Here is a 20,365-nt window from a genome sequence, read left to right as displayed (position 1 = left end):
GGAGGGGAGACAATACTGGATTGCATAATTAGTCACAATGCATTTCCTTATGTTAAGACTCAGCCCAAGGACTGCCTTGTATATGCATGCATTATTAGCACCTATCGAGAGGGAAAGATAGTTTTAAGTGCTGTATATTATATGCAGCATTTTCCTTTTGTTGTGTGACTACTGTGACAGCTGGATGGTTAAAATGGGGTATGAGAAAACCGGCTCAGATTCCCACTTCACATGTGGTTGTGGCTTTAGTGAGACACCAAGGTGGACCCTACCCATCTTCTAAGGAGACTTCCTCTAGCCCAGGCTTTCTCACCCTGGGATTTCTTGACAGCCCTGGAAGGGGTTCCCAAGTGGATGGGAGTTCATTTTTTATATATCAAAAGAAAAGATTTATTCTTGGCTCCTCATGCTATGGCATTCTTGTAGGTTCCCAGAGTGGGCACTCAGTTAGCAGTGCTACAATCCATTGGCCTGGTATCAAGGGATGCTGTCTGATCCAAAAAGGATGGATTAGACAGAAAAGCAGACTATCCACGGTGGATGTCCCATGAGACCACAGCAATGACCATCAGGGCAGCAGCTAACTCTGCCTTAGTCTCTACAGCAGCCATTGTGTGGGCCCTGAAGCTAGTCCAACTCAGAGCTAGGAGGTATCCAACAGGGGAGAAGCCTGGCATGCCATCCCTCAGTCCACTGGCAGCCAAGACAGTCATTTGCGCCTGAGGTGCTATTTTCATCAAGCCTTTTTTAATGGTGCATTTCTTAAGCCACAGCAGTCTTCCTAAGCTGCTCCAGGTTAGACTCAGCAGGAAGCCCTTTGTGCAAGACAGAAAGAAGAGAGGGTGTCTTATCACTTTCAGATATACATTTGTCTCTTTTTGCTACCCTCTGGAGCCTCCAAGGCTCGCTGCTGGGCCATTCTTTTCCTCCATGGAGAAACTAATCAAGCTGACAAAAGATGCAGCAAATCCAAGAGAAGGTGTGAAGAGAGAGCGGGATAGACTGGAGAGATCAGGAAACTCTTCCTCAGATATGAAATTACTCTAAGAGAAAACCAAAAAAAGGTTGAGGAGCATTACTCAAACATTGTATTCTTTAATGACGCAGGAGGCAAACTGAGCTGAGCCATCTCCCATCTAAGGGACAGGAAACTGAAACATTTAGTCCTGCCTGCCTGAGCAATTGGTGGGAATCACCCATTTCAAGAACACCTCCTCCTCAGCACAAAAACAAAAGTCATATAGTGCCTACTGTGTTTTATTTTAACTGATCATAAACCTGTAATTATGCTAATTATCTGGAGTACTTCATCAGGTTAGATGTAAAAAATGGGGCAGAAGGGGAGATAGCAAGTTCTTATTTTTAGATATATTTGTACCCTGTGCAGAAAGCCAGTCAAATTTGAATGAAGTGATGCTAGGTGGAGTTCACTGCAGATATGGCCATCTGACAAAAAAGTGGCAGAATGGCAGTCCACTCCCCCCAAAATAAAATCCATTAGATGATCAAGTGTTGAATAAAACTCAAGATTCTGTGAAGCTATTTTATTCACCAATGCTTTTTATGGAGTGTAAACTGAAAGCATTTTATTAGGTTTATGGGGCTTTCCTGTTTTTTCCACTGTTTTTCCACTGTTTTTAATTATGAATTGTAAACCACCTCAAACTATGGGGAAAGGGAGTTGTAAGTATTTTAAACTGTACCAATAAAACCTTGGCCATTGTGGGATGCTAATCTTTGCACATTTCAAGGGCTAAGAGGAACCGATCTAAATGCAAATGAATGCAACTGAAGTATGATGACTGCCAACTATTACCTAATACTACTATAAATTTAAGTAAGGGCTATAGATAAAACAAAAAAAGGAGTAGGATGTTTAACAAAGCCTACAGAAACTGGGAAATCTGCCAGAATGAATTCTGGCATGGAGTCGGGCCAATCTATACTCCCATTCACAGCCCAGAAATGGCTCAAATTAAGACAGGATAATCAAGCCAAGCATGATCTCAAAAATGACTTTCCCTTTCAGGTCTCCTTGATCACAGGAAAAAAAACACATTTGTATTCTTTTTGTTCTCAAGACACACACACACACAGTCTTTTTGTGATTGGTGAACTCAGAAAAACATGAATAAGCTTTTAAAAAATATTATCAATCAGCTCTATTTTAAAAACCAGTGACCCCAAGGACACATCTCCCCATCCTCCATACATTTCCTGCAAAGACCAGAATCAAGTCTCTCAAAAACACTGTGGCTGATCCTACGTTTGTTGAATGGAATGGGATTTCTGACTAGAAGGCATATGTGGTTGATGAAGGGGATTAGAATGTGTCTTTCTAGCAACTTCCCACATCTTGAGAAAGCTTAAACAACCAACTACATCAGCATGATTATCTTTGGCTCCAGATTTTTAGGATACAGCGTATGCATTGCTGCAACACACATAACCTGAGCAAATTAACAGAAAATGAGGAATTGTTTGTTTTCATTTACATTTCTTACATTTAATACAGTACATGCCAAAATTACCAAGTTACTTACTTATTTGGTTGTCTGTCTTGAAGGCAATGTCCACTTGCAAAACATAGAGCATGAACTGGAACCAAGGGCTCATCTCATTGGGAGGGTGAGGTGTATGAATGGAGAACACAATGTCATTGGCTTCTATGTGCCTGCTCACTGCTTCATCAAAGTCCCTGATTTTATTGCATGGATTGGCTCCCCAGGCCAAAAACCATTTGACCTTGCCACGGTTCTTCCCCACATCTACACATTTGTTTGCTAGGTAAGTCTCAGTTGTGGTGGGACTTGGAGCTGTGAACAAAAACACAGACAGATGTAGGTATTAGCACTGATTGGCAAGAAGGAATGCAGGCCAATTATAGTTTTACAAAATCTGCAGGTACAACAACAACAACAACAACAACAACATACTTATATCCCTCCTTTCCAGTGCTCAGAGCAGGTTGCAGCCTTAAAAACATATACAAAGTTAAAACATAATCCCAGTAATACTAGTTATGCCCTCAACTAAATCCCAAATTTGGGGGGGGGGGGCTTGGCAGGAGCAGATCTTCCAAGAGGTAGGGATGCCAAAAGAGTGGGGCATGTCTGTTATATTCCTAGGGTACTGTCCTCAACACCAGTGATGGTTGGCTATACATTCAACTGTTCTTTTTATTTAGGGGAAAGAGAAAAAGAATGTGATATTGGGTCAGACATTCTTAGCCTAACCTACCAGGATAAACATTCATGTACATTATTATTATATTTTGATTTTTAGGCCTGCCTTTCCCTGTATGCAGGCTCGGGGCAGCTTACAGTACAATTCAATGTAGCATAGCAAAACCATTAAAAACATTACCATATAAAAATAGCTACTGCTAAACCCTTCCCCCTACCTCCCCTGGCATTCTATCAGTTTTTCAGACCCTGTGGTGGGAGATCTTTCTAAGCAGAGAGTCATCCAGTTGTATTTGAAAAACTGCAATGGGAGAGGTGAAGATGGAGGGAGGCCCATAGTTGTTCTTATTCTTATCCTGGCCTCAACCATCAACCTGGTGGAAAAGCACCATTTTACAGACCGTGCAGAACTTCATCAGCATCATCAAGGCCAAGATCTCTACATGCAGAAGACAAGGGCAAAAAAGCCAGTTGGATTTATTTGGGGCCAGGGATCACTAACAGATTTGTATTTTCCAATCATAATGTTCTACAGGGAACATAGTGGGAAAAGCGGTCCAGTAGGTATGCAGGGATCAGACCACATAAAGCCTTAAAGGTTAGTAACAACACCTTGAAATTAATTTGGAACACTGGTAACTAATCCAACTGGTGGGGGGAAGGTTGAACACTTTTACCAGCTGTAATTTTTAGATTATAGTCAGGGCTATGCCTGCGTACAGTGTGGCCCAGTCTAGCGGTGACCATCACATAGATCACTGTGGCTAGGTCTTCCGGGGTCAGATAGGGTGCTAGTAGCTTCACCTGGCATAGGTGGTAAAATGCCTGGCAAGCTACATTCATCATCTGAGCCTCCACGGTAAGGGAAGCATCAAAGATCACACCCAGATTCCTGATGAAGATACTAACTGCACTCCATCTAGGCAGGGGAGATACATTTCTTCTTTTGGTTCTTTCAGCCAAAGAAGGATTTTTTGGGGGTGGGGTTTCGGCCAGCTGCTCAGCAGTTGATAGAGCTGGGTGTTATCAGTGTACTGGTGACATCCCGGACCATATCTTCAGGCCAGGTGTGCAAGAGCTGTGCAAGAGACGTTAAATAACATCAGGGAGAGAATTGCATCTTGAGGCATTCTACAACTGAGCGGGCAATGTTGCAACTGTTCTTCCCTTATTGCTAACCTCTGCCCCTGACCTTGGAGAAAGGAGCTTAACAGTTGTAGGGCTGACCCCTATATCCCCACATTAGCAATGCTGTGAGTTAGTAGCTTATGATCTGCTATGTCAAACACTGCTGTGAGGTCCAATAACACCAGCAGAACTGACCTGCCTCAATCCAGCTACCTCCAAAGGTCATCTATGAGGGCAACAAGAGCTGTTTCCACCCCATGAGTGGTTTGGAAACCAGACTGAAACGTTTCTCCACACTTGCTCTAGCCAGCTCATTTCCCATTTCTTTTTGCATCGCTCCCTGTTATACCAGGGGGCTGGTGAGGGCTATTAACTAGTTAATAGCAAGCCATGCAATCAGGTTTATATGATAACTGGATTTATCTATAGGACGTGTGGAAGACAACAGCGGTAGCTGCCAACCCTAGATATACACAGCCATATACAACATGTTGCCTTGCCCTCTTCATACACAGAGAAGGTAATGCCCCTTCTAAAATGGTGGATGCCCTGGCATCATTCTAAAGAAGCATAGTTTTAGTTGCATGCAATTTTTATCACATCAGCAAATAGATGATTAGGAAACAAGTGTTTATTTAATTTTATAACTATAATCCACATAATTTCAATAAAATTTCAATAGTCTAGCAGTACAACAGGAAAAATAAAACACTAATAAACATAAAAGATACAGTGAAGCAAAATACCTTTAAACAGCAAAGCAACCCGAGCATAATAAGAGCTATAAAACAGCAACCAAAAATACATGTAAATGGCTGCCAAAATTTTTTTAAATGTAATTCTAAGTAAAACTGGAGAAAGCAACAGAACTGTCCTCATCAAAGGTGATGATATGGACATACCTACTGACAATCAGTCTTTAGAAAAGAGTCCTTCTGAGTTCCCACTAGGGAAAAAGTGGGTATAAATGAAGCAAATAACTCCTAACTAAAACAAACACATGCTTGAGAAAAATGCACACATGGAAAGATGTTCTCAGGCACCCTAAATCCAGTTTATTATCCTGAATTTTTGCCAGCCAAAGTATGATTAGAACAGGATTAAGGGAAGGAAAATCTACAATAGTTATGAACACAAACCAGTGGTGTAGATGTCAAAAGTCAAAGGAAATGCTTGCTTTTTGTTATGTATCAACAACTCTGATTATTTAGCTATTCACAAGTCCCTTTATTACCATTACTTCCAGATCCTGTACATTTCATGCAAGATGTTTCCGAAACCATCATCAAATTTGGAACACGTCACTGAATTATTTATGATAAATGCAAAGACCTACATAATTAAGGGTCCACAAAACTTGGCTTGGTTCAGAATGCAGGAATTGTTTTGTGGCTTCCACCAACACCCCCCTACACACACAAACACACACACACACACACAAAAGCCTCAGTCAGAGACAGTGGGCTTCGTTATTTTATTAGATTTTTTATTCTAATACTACAGTATCAATAACAATATTAAAATCATAATTTCAATAAAAGCCACTTAAGAACCCAGCATAAAACAAATCAACAGCATTGATAGCAGAGCCCTCCAAATTTACATTAGTGGAAAGCCTGATGAAATGCCCTATGAATCTGCTCCACCAAGCTACAAGGCGGGCAGAAGAGGCACAAGACAAAGTTCGGCACAACATGGGAGACCTCGCTCAAGTGATCTGCAATATATGGAGAACCAGAGCAGGGGGGAGAGATCTGCTGAAAGGCAGTGCCCACCATCCTTGGCAACCAGATTTGATGAATATCCCAGGCTTGCCCGATCTTGTTATCATCTCAGTAACGAAGCACGGTCAGCCCTGCTTAGCCTAGGTTTCCTATGCAGAGGCAGATAGTCACAAACCACCTCTGAATATCTCTTGCTTTTGGGGGGGGGGGTCACCATTAGTCTGCAGTGATGAGAGAGAGAGAAAGAAATATTACTTCTTAACCTTTGTTCAAAAGGTGAATCATTGAAGAAGAGAGGTAAAAGAAAAAATCTAAGAAAACACTATGGACTCAGGAACCATATGAAGTTTACAGGTGTTTGACGCCCACTCCCATCCAAAAATCACACATTCAGGACTATGAACTATGCCACAGACAAATCAACTTCAACACTGTAGTATTCTGATGCTCTCCCACTACTGAGTGTATGTCCACGTGCCAGCATCTCTGCTCAATTTTTCAATACACAAGAATGGAAAACAGTAAAAAAAAAATCCACCTGTACTTGCTACAAAAAACCCACAACTGAATTCTGAAGTCACATTCAGAGGTCCAAAAAGAAAAGCACTGTGGTATGAGGAACTGTCCAATAATTCCTGTTTAAGAATATAATTAGAACTAGAAAACACAAACAAAATCAGATTCCAGTTCTCACCCTCCCTCCTCCCCATAAGAAACCACAGGCATTTAATTACAGAGTACTTATTTCTAACCAGAGGGGATGGGATGTTCATGCTTTTTTCATTATTCATCCAGACATCCACAGCAGTAACAATGCAAAAATGATCTGCAAAGAAGCAGTAATGTCCTGCTTGGAATCAAATGAATACAGAACTCCTTCTTGCACACTTTGCTTAAGACAACACTTTGCAATTCACAGAACTCCCCCCCCCCCCCACACACACACACAGTTGGTTCAGCATTCTTCCTTACTGAATGGGGTCAAAGCCAACCAAGCCTGCCAGGTGGTGATGCTTGTTCAATGTGCCATCTCTGGACAATATGTAATAGTCTGTTCTTCATAACTGGAACTTTGCCTGGGAAGATACCATGGTACACAAGCTAACCAGTTTACAATTATGACAACACATCCAAAATTACATGGACTCCGGCCAAGGTGAAGGCATTTAAAATAATCTCTAAGCATTCTTAGAGAATTGGCCCTCCTCACTGTTCCTTTCAATTCCGTTTTAATTAATCTGCTCATATTTGAGAAGTTACCTCTTTTGAAGGCAAATAAGGCTGTCTTTAGACTTTCCAAGCAACTTACTGTTCATATGCATGTTGTACCATAGCCCTGTCACTGTTCTTTAGTCTGTTCACTTTTACTTCCTGTGCTACATCAGAGCTTCCACTTAAAATTCCAACTCATCTCCAGGCTACAGAGATCAGTTCCCCTGGAGAAAATAGATGCTTTGTAGGGTGTACTCTATGACATTGCACACCACTGCGGTCCTGCCCAGGCTTCATCTCCAACTCTCCAGGAACTCTCCAGGAACTTTCCAACCTGGATCAGTAAACCCTACACCCCCAACCCCTTGCCAGTAGCCAAGGAAAACCTGGCAGCCTTAGCTTCTAGACCTGGCATATAAAACCAGTAATAAAATCAGTAATAATAATAACAACAACAACAACAACAACAACAACAACAACAACAACAACAACAATAATAACTCCATCCCTTTTTGATTACCCTTGCCATGTATGGTTCCTCTGCATGAGACTCTTTGCTATTGAATTCTCCACAACAGCAGAAATATTATTACAATAGGTCTCTCAAACATGCCTTCCTTCCTCTGGTCCTGCCTCCTCCAGGTCAGTCACCTTGTCTGAGGAAACAAACCTATCCATCCTCTGCTTTGATATTCGGGTTTGTTAGGATTTGTCATGGGGATGCTCACATGGTCTATTCTCCAGCTTTATTTCTGTGTGCACTTTAAAGAGCGCCTGAAACTCCTGAGATGTGCTGCTGCTCGGGAAGTGCTTTGGTGCATGCCTTTGAAACCACTAGTTTCAAAGTCAGGGTGGTATAGGTGAGGGGGGGGGGTAAAAGTCCAAGCCCCTACATCTTATGACTAACAACTTCTTCAGCCCAGATTGCTGTCTCCCACTGACATACTACTATCAGAACAAACTCTCAATCTTTCATTTGATTTTTGTCTTAAGTCCTGTGTGCAGTAGTTATTGAGTTACTGTTCACACAGAAGCAGCAGCAGATAACAAACAGGCATTTTAAGCATTCTTCAAATGTTTGTGGACTAGAAAAGCAACATTTCCAGAAATACTCAAATGGCCTTCATAACATTAGCATACGTTCTCCCTTTCCATTCTCATAGACATAAACCCATTCTCAATAACCCTGAACACCAGGCTGCTACACCAGTCAACTGTTGCAGTTAAATAGGTCGATATTCAACCAAATGTTCCATGAAGACCACATTGTTTGTAGGTGGTCTTCCCCCCATTAAATTCACTAACCCAGTTAGACATGGTTGGCTGAGATATTGACAGTATCAACTATGTAGACAGCCTAAGAGAGATTTTCCAGTTCCTCTCATAGATCTGGCTTGCTACATAGCTAGTACCTTGTGTTTTTGCTGATTTTTGTAAACTGCTGTGAGAGTTTTGAGAGCAGTGATATATAAATACAAGAATAAATAAATAAATAGTGTGCTAATTCAATTAATTTTAACTGGGAGGTGGGGGGAATACATCAGGAAAGAGCCACTGAAATCTGAAAAGCCATATACAGCATGTTACGCTAAGAGCAGCAATTCAGCTAGGCTTTCAATCGCTGCTTCACATGATGGGGAAGAAAACTGTTGGGATCATGATGATGAATTCAACGCCCTATTATCTGATTTATATAGGGCAGTCAAATTAATACAGTGCTCATCACCATGTTAGGGACCAGTTTTTCATTCCAACATTTGATTAAATAATGTACTAATTTGTCATACTAAATCAATGCACAGGGCAACGTGCAGATAAAACCCCTTTGCACAGAAAAGGGCCATAGGGCTCAATCACCAGGAACTGATGATGGCTGCATGGGTCCAGGAGCGTAAAAGACAATTGGGGGGAGTGAAATACTCCTATTTTACTTTACTACAAAAAGTTGACTTTAAATAATTTATTTGAACATTTAAATCCACCTTTCTCCTGAAATGGATTCACAGCAGGAAAGCAGCACTCATCACCATGACACAGTTATATACACTGGAAATTGTATTAATCATTATAATCATGCAATATATTCAATTAGTCCTTGCCTTCAAAAATGGCAGGAATTTTTTTTGAATACTTATCTTTCCTGTTCACACTTGTAATGTTTTGTAGGCTACACAAAGCTGCTTATGTTAATAGGCAAGTATATCAAACACATTCACAACCAGCCAGGAAATGTTATGGTCTCCAGCATCATCTTCTGCAGAGTCTGTCTGCTCTTAAGATTTGCCCCCAAAACAACATTCAGGACTTGTTTTACCTGCCTGATTGTGGGAACATTCACAGTGGCTATCATTGTCACTCGTAAACATGGGAAAGAGAGTTGTTGTGTTCCAATAACAGTTCTGACTGTGCTTTCCAAAAATTAGTATGAACTGTGACTGTAAAGAACAAGCTTGCCCTGTAGCCAGGTACCTAGGGTATTTTGGGCAGTTCCTCCAAAATCATCCAAGGAGAGAGAACACATTTTCTTCTTCCAAGCTCTGCTGCAGTGATTCATAACCTTTAGGCAATGGCTCTTTAAGAAGTAAGTTTTCTCAGAGAAAGCAGTTGCTAGAATAGCTGCTTCCCAAACTCATTTGGAAGGTCCATTTGTATATGTCTCTACTGGAAGCAAAATAGCAGGCATTCCACACCCAGTTGCCAAGAGGATCCTGCAGAGAGGTTGCATGAGTAGCCATGGCTGACTCAATTCCTGCTCCACCCAAAGCATACTTTTCAGTCTTTCCACCCTGCTGAATCCTGTAACCCAGAAGTCAGCTGTGCCCAGATAGAAGAGCTTTTGTAGGTAGGTACTAACCCCTCACATGCAGGTAGATACTAAACCAAGCCTCAGCAAGACTAGATAACTGAAGTCTTCCCTCAAGGCTTCACTTTTACATGCAAGCCAAGTAACTATATGCAATACTGGTACTTAGGTATTCAGTCAACTGGACATATTAATCATACCGGGATTAAAAGGTGTTTCGGGGCATCCTGTCCATCACGTCTCACAGTCTGATGGTATTTCAGATTAGTTACTGACCCTTGTTTCTCACACCAATGGGCCCTTTAGAGAAACTGAACTGCACTTTGTCTGCCCTGATTAAAACTTGAAGTCTACTGACACCCCTCAAGGTTAACTGCTCCCATGCTCCAAGATCATTCTGCTTTTCTGTTCAATTACCCCCTTCGGTGCAGAGCTAGCACTACCAAATGAGCACATACAATGGACTTCTGCTTCATTAACCTGACCAACAGCAGGGTAGGAATAAACAAGCCAATTTATCATCCTCATCACCAGCCTAGGTCTGGAGCATCTCTCTCTCCCCCCCCCCCCTCCCTTGTTATTGAAAAAAAAAAACTACCATGGTGAAATGCTGCTAGCAAGTTAGAAGTCAGATGTTTTCCCCTGGGTTTTTTAATATCCCAATTTTATCACACTTCATTTTTATTCAATAAAATATATCTACTTAACATTATGAAAAAGTAGCCTATAAATATTTTTAGAAGTAGAATCCACAATTAAGGTGCTATCAAATTAATATACCATATATTGTATTGACACATTTTTACTAGAAGAAATCTAGTATTCCATTCTCAAAGGTCTCCAAATGGCAGCAGATGTTTCTACTAAACAGAGACAACAGTATAAACTGTGGCTTATTTGCACAAATGAAAAGGTTCATATCAATCATTGCACAAGCCTCCCTATTACCTGTTTTAGAATGACCACTACCACCCTCATCATGGCCTCATTGATATAAAGCTGCTTAACGTTCATAAAGATCCAGCCTATGAACATAATATGCAGCCTCAACAGCAACGTGGGAAATTAGTCATGGAGTTTTAATTGGGGGGGGGGGGGATTTCCAATACTTTGAGACAGCCTGTCCTATGGAACAAAAATATACAAGGATCTTCTTTCCTATAGAATACTATGTAAAGCATTGAGTATTCAGCCTTAGAAGATACTGGCTCAGGCTCAGACAGATACTGAATGGGAATTAAGCCTATTATGTAGACAAGAAACAACAGAAGAGATGACCTGATATGCAAATTAATTAAATTTACCTTTAACCAGGCAAATTCTGACATAAAGGAGATCTTTGGGGACCTGAAGGCTTATCTACCTTCAAAAGAAACAAAAGGCTGCCTTCATGTTGTGGAGTTTCACAGGTAGATAAAGTGACTTGCCAAAGAACAAATTTAGAGTTCAGTGGCAACTTTAAGACCAATCCAGGCATTTGATCCTAGTGCTACATCATATTACCTCAGCTGGAAATAAAAAGTGAGCAGAAGTCTTAAGTTGTTAACACTATGGTAACAAGGCACAGATGTAAATGAGTCGCAGCTCATTTTCACATCTATCTGTAGTCAAAAGTACACCTGGCTGTACATCCAAAGTAGCACAGCAGAGTGTTAGACAACGACAACTGGGGATCACATCCTCACTTTGCACCTGAAGCTCACCGGCTGGCCTTGGGCCATTCTTGACCTACCCTAGCCCCTCTCTCACAAGGTTGCTTTAAGAAGAAACAGGGGAAGGGAGACCTATGACTGCTGACCAAAGGAGGATAAATTTTTATACCAGGGCTTGCAACTCAGATTCAATAGCAGATTAGCAACTGCCACTATTGCTTACCATTTCCAACAGTCAACCAGTGTAAATGAAAACAGTGATTTGAATTATCCATTATGCACACTTCTGCTATATTGGGGCTTTAGTTTAAAAAAAAAAAGCAACAACTCAGAAGAACATTTGCTTACTGCAGCAGAACATATCTGGGTCTTGTTCAAGCCTCTCTTTTTGTTGATTTTCCCTAGAGATAAAACACACTTCCTGCTACTCCAGCCGGGCTATTAAATCCCTCACAATGCAGGTCTCAATAGCAAAGAGGATCCAGCATTATTCACAGAGCAGCACAGCTCTGAAAAGAAAAACGGTCTCTCTTTCAAGTTGCAATTTTTCAATTTTACAGTATCAGATCAGCAAGCAACTACCACTACCTCATAAAAAGTATATTTAGGCAGCAAACATTTCTCTTGATGCGCCTATCACATACATACCAGAACGTGTGCTAAAGCAACTAAGGAATGTGTATGTCACCTCTTTACCCCAGGGGAAGCATTCCTGGCTTGCAAAAGAGGTAGAATTTAGTTTCAAGAAAGACTGTTATCTATAGCTGTGGAAGACGCATTTCTCAGCCCAAAGTCCCCAAGTTCCTTACGCCAGGCAAAAACTTACATTTTAAAACAAGATTTTTAGTACAGTCTTATTTGCTATCTAGCTAAGCTGCAATTGCCAACACATTTGCTAATGTATGCTCTACAGATTTTTTGTCTTACCTTACAACCATCTCTAGGAGGTGAGTTATGTCTAAAAAGTAACACCAAAACCCACCTCACAGGTGCTTAAAGCTTTTTACCCAGGCCCCACACATCCAAACCTACAAGAATCCAGCAAAATGCACTAACTTCTTTATCACTCATAACACTTACAATGTAAAATGATTCCTGTTCTTTCAGCAGTAGGCATCCTTTCTGGCCTGAGTGCCAAACAATCTTTGGAGATGTCTGTATTAGTTAGCTAAAAGGGCAAGGGGGGAATGTGAAAATGGCTAGATATACTAGGAGCAAACCAGCAGCTCAGCAGTTTTGATCTAGTTCCTTGGCCAGAAAACTGGCTTTTTTGCCACTTTTTGGCATGAGTGACACGGTTGTCTGGGCTTTTCTGGCTGGATCCAAGTTCAGAAATAGTTTTTATCAGTCTTAAAGAAAGTATTCAAAGATGATTACAGAAAACATGTGGCATTTACTATACAATCTATTGTGCAATCCTGTAAGACCTTGGTGTGAGTAATTCTACATTAGTACTGAAAGTTGCTTACTGAAAACAGTAAAACTATGGGATGATGCAGCATCAGTGAGATATAGAGTTACACAGAGACTCCTTGACTCTTCAAACCATATTGACAATGTCATATTGACAGTGCTGCCTTGGTGGCTTTATGAAGGCAGAAAGTCAGGATGAAAGTCTGGTTAATAAAATGTATGAAGAAAGTTCACTTTTCTGATGCAATTACAGCTCTCCACAAAATAAACGAGAAGACCCGATGTACAATAGGCATGACCTTTCTTGCCCATTTCCCCCTAGCTCAAGATGTATGCCAAGACTGTAAGCTGACAAAACAGAGGAACACCCATCAGTATTCAAGCCCAGAACACCTGTGCAAGCACCGGATCATGTCTGACCCTTGGGGTGACGCCCTCTAGCGTTTTCTTGGCAGACTCAATGTGGGGTGGTTTGCCAGTGCCTTCCCCAGTCATTACCGTTTACCCCCCAGCAAGCTGGGTCCTCATTTTACCGACCTCGGAAGGATGGAAGGCTGAGTCAACCTTGAGCCGAACTCCCAGCCTCATGGGCAGAGCTTTCAGACTACACTTCTGCTGCCTTACCACTCTGCGCCACAAGAGGCTTATAACACAGTATATACCTATTCATCATGACAGTCTGGCTACAGCAGCCAGGGTGTCCAGATTTTAAAACCTTATGTAACAGAATAAAACAAACATCACTTGCTGGTAATAACAATAGCTTCCCTGTGAACACAGCAGAAACTAGCAATAGCATTATTGCTGAACTTACGGTGTTGCACTGAGTAATATATATTATATATTATCTTTGTTAAGGTCCAGGGATATACAGATTTTGTTCTCACTGAGATGATGAAAAAAATCGTATTACAGTACTAAGGGACTATGTACAGAAAACTGCACAAAACACTGGAACTAAAAGGCTCTTCCATTTTGATCAAGCACTACTCGGTACCATTATGTTGCTTCAGAAGCCATTTTCTGCATACTCAAGAGTGCCGCCAGGAACTGATAAAAACACCACAGTATAGAATCATAGAGTTGGAAGGGGCCATACAGGCCATCTAGTCCAACCCCCTGCTCAGTCCAAAGCATCTTTTCTGCAGAGTTCAAGTACTTATTAAGTGTTTAAAAATTGTATGCAATAAATGCATTTATTTTAGACTGATTTTAACAGCAACAAAAGTAGACATCAATATTTGCTAAGAACCAGAGGACTCCCAATTTTAAGACAATCAAAAACTCACCCTGGAGCATTAATTTCAGAGCTTGATTTTGGAATATCAGCATTTCCTTCCCTAATGATTCCCTAGGAAATTTTTGATAACCTTACTGGTAACTGACAAAAAGAAACAAGCAACCCAGCAACTAGTCCAGGGATAGTCAAACTGCGGCCCTCCAGATATCCATGGACTACAATTCCCAAGAGCCCCTGCCAGCGAATGCGAATGCTGGCAGGGGCTCCTGGGAATTGTAGTCCATGGACATCTGGAGGGCCGCAGTTTGACTACCCCTGGACTAGTCTTTTCAGCTGGACAGTTGCAAGGATAGATAACTCTGCACAATGTTGATGAAGAAACAGTGGCTATATGGGTGAACAGTAGTCCCTTCTCACAGAACAAGCTTTGTTTGTATTATTTTAAAAGCTAATCAACTTTTCTTCTTAAAATTCCGCAGGTGAATGGGTAAGTGCTTTTAATTTATCATCTGCCAAGTGCTTTACTTTAATTGTAGGTTGTGTGTATTTTATTAGCATTGTTGGCCTTTATTTGCGTGCTACTGAAATTCTGAAAGCTAGTTTAGTCATAAGTGGCAAAGAGCTTACTTAAGTAGATTAAAAAGTTCTAATAGCAAAACCGATCTTCTTCCTCAAAAAGAATTTAAACATGAGTATGTTTAACAAAGTTGGTCCCTTCCATATCTTCTCCGGTACTTCTATCTACTTGAAGAGAAGGTGGCTGTTTCTTCTCCAGACAGTGACTCCACATTGGTAGTACCAAGCTGGTAAGGAATAATGTGGAACACAGCACAAAACCACTTTCACAGATAAAATTATCTGTCTTGCTCTGTACTGTCTACTTGCTCTGTACCATCTCCAGCCTCTTAAGCAAGGAAAAGTCTCTCTGCAACAGACGCTATCTAAAGCCTTCTACACTAAAAGCTTGCATCCCTGTATATGTTTAAAATTTAGGAATACAGATGATTCTATAGTACTTGCAAAAGTACTCAACATTCACACAGGAGTATGTATCTTTGTATATGAGTACAAGGCATTTTATATGGTACTCTTAATTCATTCATCCAGACTGAAGAGCACTCACGCTGAATCAGGATATAATCACACTCAGTCACTGCACTTCACTTAAATGATCCATCATGGTACTTTAAAATATTTGATGAGTTTTCAAGCATGAAGGTGGAAGAGATTTTAGCAAACCAGAGCTGGGCATGAGAATACTGTGAATCTACTTTCAAAAACCTAAATCTAGCAGACGGGACCTCCACATATGACTAGCAAGGCAGAACAAACAGACCAGTATCTTTGAAATAATCTGTGCATGTCTGTGGTAACTTGCATCCTAGATGTGGCAGCAAAACTGGTGTTTTTCCACTACTGCAGCCGATGAGCCTGGCAAAGCATTAGCAGAACAACTTCAAAAGGAGAAAGTATCTGGGATGGAACCTGGACCTCTCAAGAGTCACAGCTACAGAGGTTGGGCCACAAAGCTTTTTTACATGGGTCAGTTAAAGGTCATCAAGATATCTTAAATGCTTCTAGGAATCAGAATGGTTGGAGAATTCCTGCAGTATGAGTGCACCAAGAATACTGTATATAAGGAACTGCCCGGAGCCATATTTTTCAAGGAGCTGTTCAAGAGGGCTAGCTTTTCAGTTATCTATTCCTCCTTCCCTGTAGGCGTGCGTTCTGCTAATCTTACACGGTATTTATTTATTACACAAGTAGATTTTCCTTGGTAAGGAGTTCCAAGAAATTTATAGAATTGATATAATATAATGGTTGCAACCAAAACTATTCCCTGAAATCAAGGTCTTTTAGCTAGACCACTTGCTACTCTATTTGTTCATTAACACCTCATCTACAGTGGACACAGAAGCATTCAGAATGAAAGTCAGGAGACTTGGAACAGAGATTCTGAAGGACTGAACAACCATGAAGTACAACAAGTGGGTTACAGTCAAACAGCCTTTCACCTGGTAAAAATACTTAAACAGGGTGACCTAGACCGTTAATAGGGAGGGGAGGGGAGGGAAGCAAATATAGCGTAGATGGATTCAAATGGGTAGCTGTGTTGGTCTGAAGTAGCACCTTTAAGACCCACAAAGATTTATTCAAGGCGTGAGCTTTCGAGTGCAAGCACTCTTCGTCAGACTATGAACTGACCATTGTAACAGTCAGTTCATAGTCTGATGAAGAGTGCTTGCACTCAAAAGCTCACGCCTTGAATAAATCTTTGTGGGTCTTAAAGGTGCTGCTGGACTCTGATTTTATAACGTGGATAGTTTGATTTGAGTCCAGTAGCATTTCAGACATCAACTAAAGTTCCAAGGGATAGGTCCCTTTGGCAAAAGATCTGGGAACTAAACACCCAAATGCCATTTTGGTACTCTGAAATAAGCATTTAAAAAAGATACTGGATCTACATCGCAGGAACCACTCAAGTTTCATCCATTCAAAGAGTTTTGTTTTTCGGGGCAGGCGCAGGACGGGGGGACTCTGGAGGCTGAATTTCCATATCTGAGGAAGAGGGGAAAGGAGAAGACTCTATTGGACAAAGCCTCAAGGCCGAAAAGCCGGCTGCCCACCAAGGCACAGGAAGAGAGGCCAGGCCCCCGTCGGCACCCGAGGACAAGCCTAACTCGAGCTTCCTGCGGAGCTCAAAGACTTTGAAAGCCAAAAGCGCCGAACAAAAGAAATCCCAACAGCAAAACTCTTCGTCCCTCCCTCCCCTCCCTCCCAGGAAGGGCGAAAAGCCCGCCTTCTTTCTCCCTCTCGAGCCCTTCTCCGCCCTTACGGCTCGCAAGGCAATGCCCAGGCAAAATCAAACGCCGCTCTCGAGGCGCAACACGGGCAGGGAGACCCAAGGCACAAAGAGCCCTGCCCTCGCGCCCCCCCCCCTTCCCGCGACTGAAAGGGCTTCGGCTTCCCGCCGCGATCGAGCAGGCAGGCCAGACACCGGGAGAGGCTGAAGTCGGGGCCATCGGCCAACTTTGCTGCAGCCCGAAAGCCTTCTTGCGCGACGCGTCGCCATGCTTCGAGGTTCGCCTCCCAGTCGCTTTGCTTGAAGGCGAGCTTGAACCGAGGCCAGGAAAACTTTTCCCTGCCCGCCCCCCTCCCCCCGCGACCACTCGAGTGCGGTGGCCACAAAGGGGCCCGCGGCGAGGCGCTTTATCGCCACCGCGACCCGACTCATCAGATTCGCGAAGCAAGCCAAGGAAAGGAACAAGACTCCAAACGACAGCAAAGGGAGACGCGAGGAGGAGAAAGTTTGGCTTCTTTCTCTCCCCCCCCCCCCCCCCGACGACACTTACCGATGAGCCCTCCCACCAGAAAGGCGACGACTTGGAAAACCAGCAAAATCCCTCCAACAATGCAGAGCTTCTTCGTGCTCATGTTCTCGATTATTGCCCCAGCCATTTTCTTCCCCCCTTGCGCTTCCAACGGCGGCTGCAAAACTTCAAGCTCCCCGGGAGGCGGCGGCGGCGGCAGCACTGATTGCCCAGGCGAGGCCGGACCTGGCTCCCCCTCTGCTGGGAGCTGTGATTGTGGCCGGCGCTCGGCTGCATGTGGCTGCTTTGCGGGAGCAGGAAGGCGCATCACATGATACCCACCTCCCTCCTCTCGCCCCCTCCCCGAGCCATTCAGCAGCAATTGGTGTCAGTCTCACGCGGCCGTGGGGGGAAGCCGGGCGAAGGGCGCTTGCTTTAATTGAGACGCAGCTCTGCAGCCGAGGAGGGACGGGCGATCCCCCAGTGCGTTGCCCGACCCAGGCTCCCAGCTTCACCACATGAGGAGAGGCAATTAAAGCAGGTCAGGCAGAGCTGATTAAGAAAGTTCTCGTTAAAATTACGGCGTGGCGAAAAGCACCCTTTTGCTCGCCGCGATCTTGTCCACTGTGTCTGGTAGTGTAACAGTCCGTGAGAAGTATGCTGAAACCCAGCACTGGAGAGAGCAGCCCACGAAAGTACCTGCTACATACATCTGTTACCCTTCTAGTTTTTGGCCGCGGTGTGACACAGAGGGTTGGACCGGATGGACCAACATGGCTTCTCGTATGTGCTCTCAAGAACTTATTTTAAAACCAAGATAAAACTGTCTACAATTTCAGGAGCTTCACTCCCAAATACTTTCATTAAAATTTCATATCGCACTATATCCAGAAACTATTAATTGAGCCCGCTCTAAATTATTAAATCGGTTTAAATTCAAATCACTTAAGATATGTTACACTGACATTTCCACACTCTGAACTGGCATTCTCTGCCCGGTTTGAAACAGTATCCATTATCACAGCTGCATAAAAGTTTATTGATATTTCCATTTTAGGAAGATAGAAGCAAGCCCAACGCTAAATAACTAGTTCTAGGGTTTGTAGTCCCACTACCATACCATTCTTGGCTTTGGGATTTTGGGGGTTTCTTGTTTAACTTGATTTACAAAACTTTTGCAGTGCAGAAAACAAATCAGAAAAGGTTTACCGTTTTTGGTAGAACAGCAGAGCAACTTTCCCCCCATTCAGGATCACTACCCTGGGATTATTTTTCTGCCCTTGGCTCTACAGAAGACAACATTCTATTTTCCACAGCAGTTGCTAACACCTCAGATAATATGGCTTTTTATCTTTGTCATACATTTGTCCTGTGTTGGGAACGGTCATCAAGAGGAAGGCTATCAAGACAAATGTAAAAAAAGGTCTTAATAACAAGCAGTATCAAATATGAACCACTCGCTCAATCAGTATCCTGGCTCTCTTCATAGTGCGGCAGCCTAGTCATGCATACATTTCAAGCCCATTGGTGATTGCTCCCAATTTTGTCTGACAGATTAAAGAATCACCAGGCCGATGGAGACAAAAATTAAAGTAGGGTTTCTGCTTTGAACTGATGCAGGTGATTATTTAAGGGGTCAAACCATGACAACACAAATCAGTTTTCTAAATAGTTGCAATTGTGAATCTGTATTTTGTAATAATGTGATAATGTTGAACTTGCTATTAAAGTTAAGTTTAATTAGTTGTTTCTTTATTATTTCTTTGATTTATATACCACCCATTTTGGTAGTCCGACTCTGGGTGGTGTACAACCTGTTTATAATCAGGTTCATGTTAGCCTAGAACTTAGTTTGACAACTGGGCTACACATTTAGCATTTTTATTTACTTCTCCTGGCTTGTCTGAAGAAACTCTGTCTGCCTGAATGCCATCATGTAGAAAAAAGCAGTCAGTAATACCTAAGGAAGTGGTGAGCTCCCCCTCACTGGCAGTCTATAAGCAGCAGCTGGATAGCTATTTATCATGGATGCTTTAAGCTGATCCTGCAGTGAGCAGGGGGTTGGACTAGATGGCCTATATGGCACCTTCCAACTCTATGATTCCAAGTTAAAGTATTCACAAAACTAGTTTGCTACGAAGCTCATCCAAATTTTCATAACAAAGTTGTCAACTGATTCAAAAAGAAAAGTTCCCCTTCTCCCTGCCAAAGCAAAATATTTAACCTTTATTACTTGCTAATGCAGTTATTCCAACATGGCCCCTTTTTCATTGTGTTTCCTGATAACCACACCCTTTGTCCCCAAAGCTTTTCTTTACCTCCTTGGAGCGGGAGACATGACTTGTGATTGCAGGGAGTGCCCATTCAGAAACAGCTATCTCCCTTACTTGGCTTGGAACCTTCTAACATTGTTGATTGTATCTTAAACATTTTTCTCAACTCCAAGTACAGCTTCAAGTGCAATTTCAGCTCAGAATCCATGGAATTCATGGAGAATACATCTCTTACCTAGTGTATCAGACATTGCATCTAACTGGAGTCTCTGTAATGCAAGGGCAATATTTCTTTGTCTGATGATGGTCAGATGTTGGGAGTAAACAGCAAAGAATAGCTAATATATTGTTATTGTCTCTGTCATCATTCATTTAAAAAGTAAAAAACAGCCCATTGGAAGAAAAGATGGGGCTTTCTATATCT

General features: G+C 42.2%; 1 protein-coding gene across 1 annotated transcript in view; it reads right to left on the bottom strand.

The window, feature by feature from the left end:
- Positions 1-17,996, bottom strand: part of WLS (Wnt ligand secretion mediator) — a 36,191-nt gene extending 18,195 nt beyond the window's left edge. The window contains exons 1-2 of the mRNA XM_077333391.1: positions 17,711-17,996; positions 2,544-2,816 (exon numbers count right to left, since the gene is read on the bottom strand). Of these exons, the coding sequence (XP_077189506.1) occupies positions 2,544-2,816; positions 17,711-17,996 (559 nt within the window). The remainder of the gene's footprint in view (positions 1-2,543; positions 2,817-17,710) is intronic.
- Between the last annotated feature and the right edge of the window lie 2,369 nt (positions 17,997-20,365).

Source organism: Paroedura picta, chromosome 4, assembly GCF_049243985.1.
Source record: "Paroedura picta isolate Pp20150507F chromosome 4, Ppicta_v3.0, whole genome shotgun sequence".
NCBI lineage: Eukaryota > Metazoa > Chordata > Lepidosauria > Squamata > Gekkonidae > Paroedura > Paroedura picta.
Note: the sequence above shows the minus strand (reverse complement) of the source record. Positions and strands in the feature narration are given on the sequence as shown.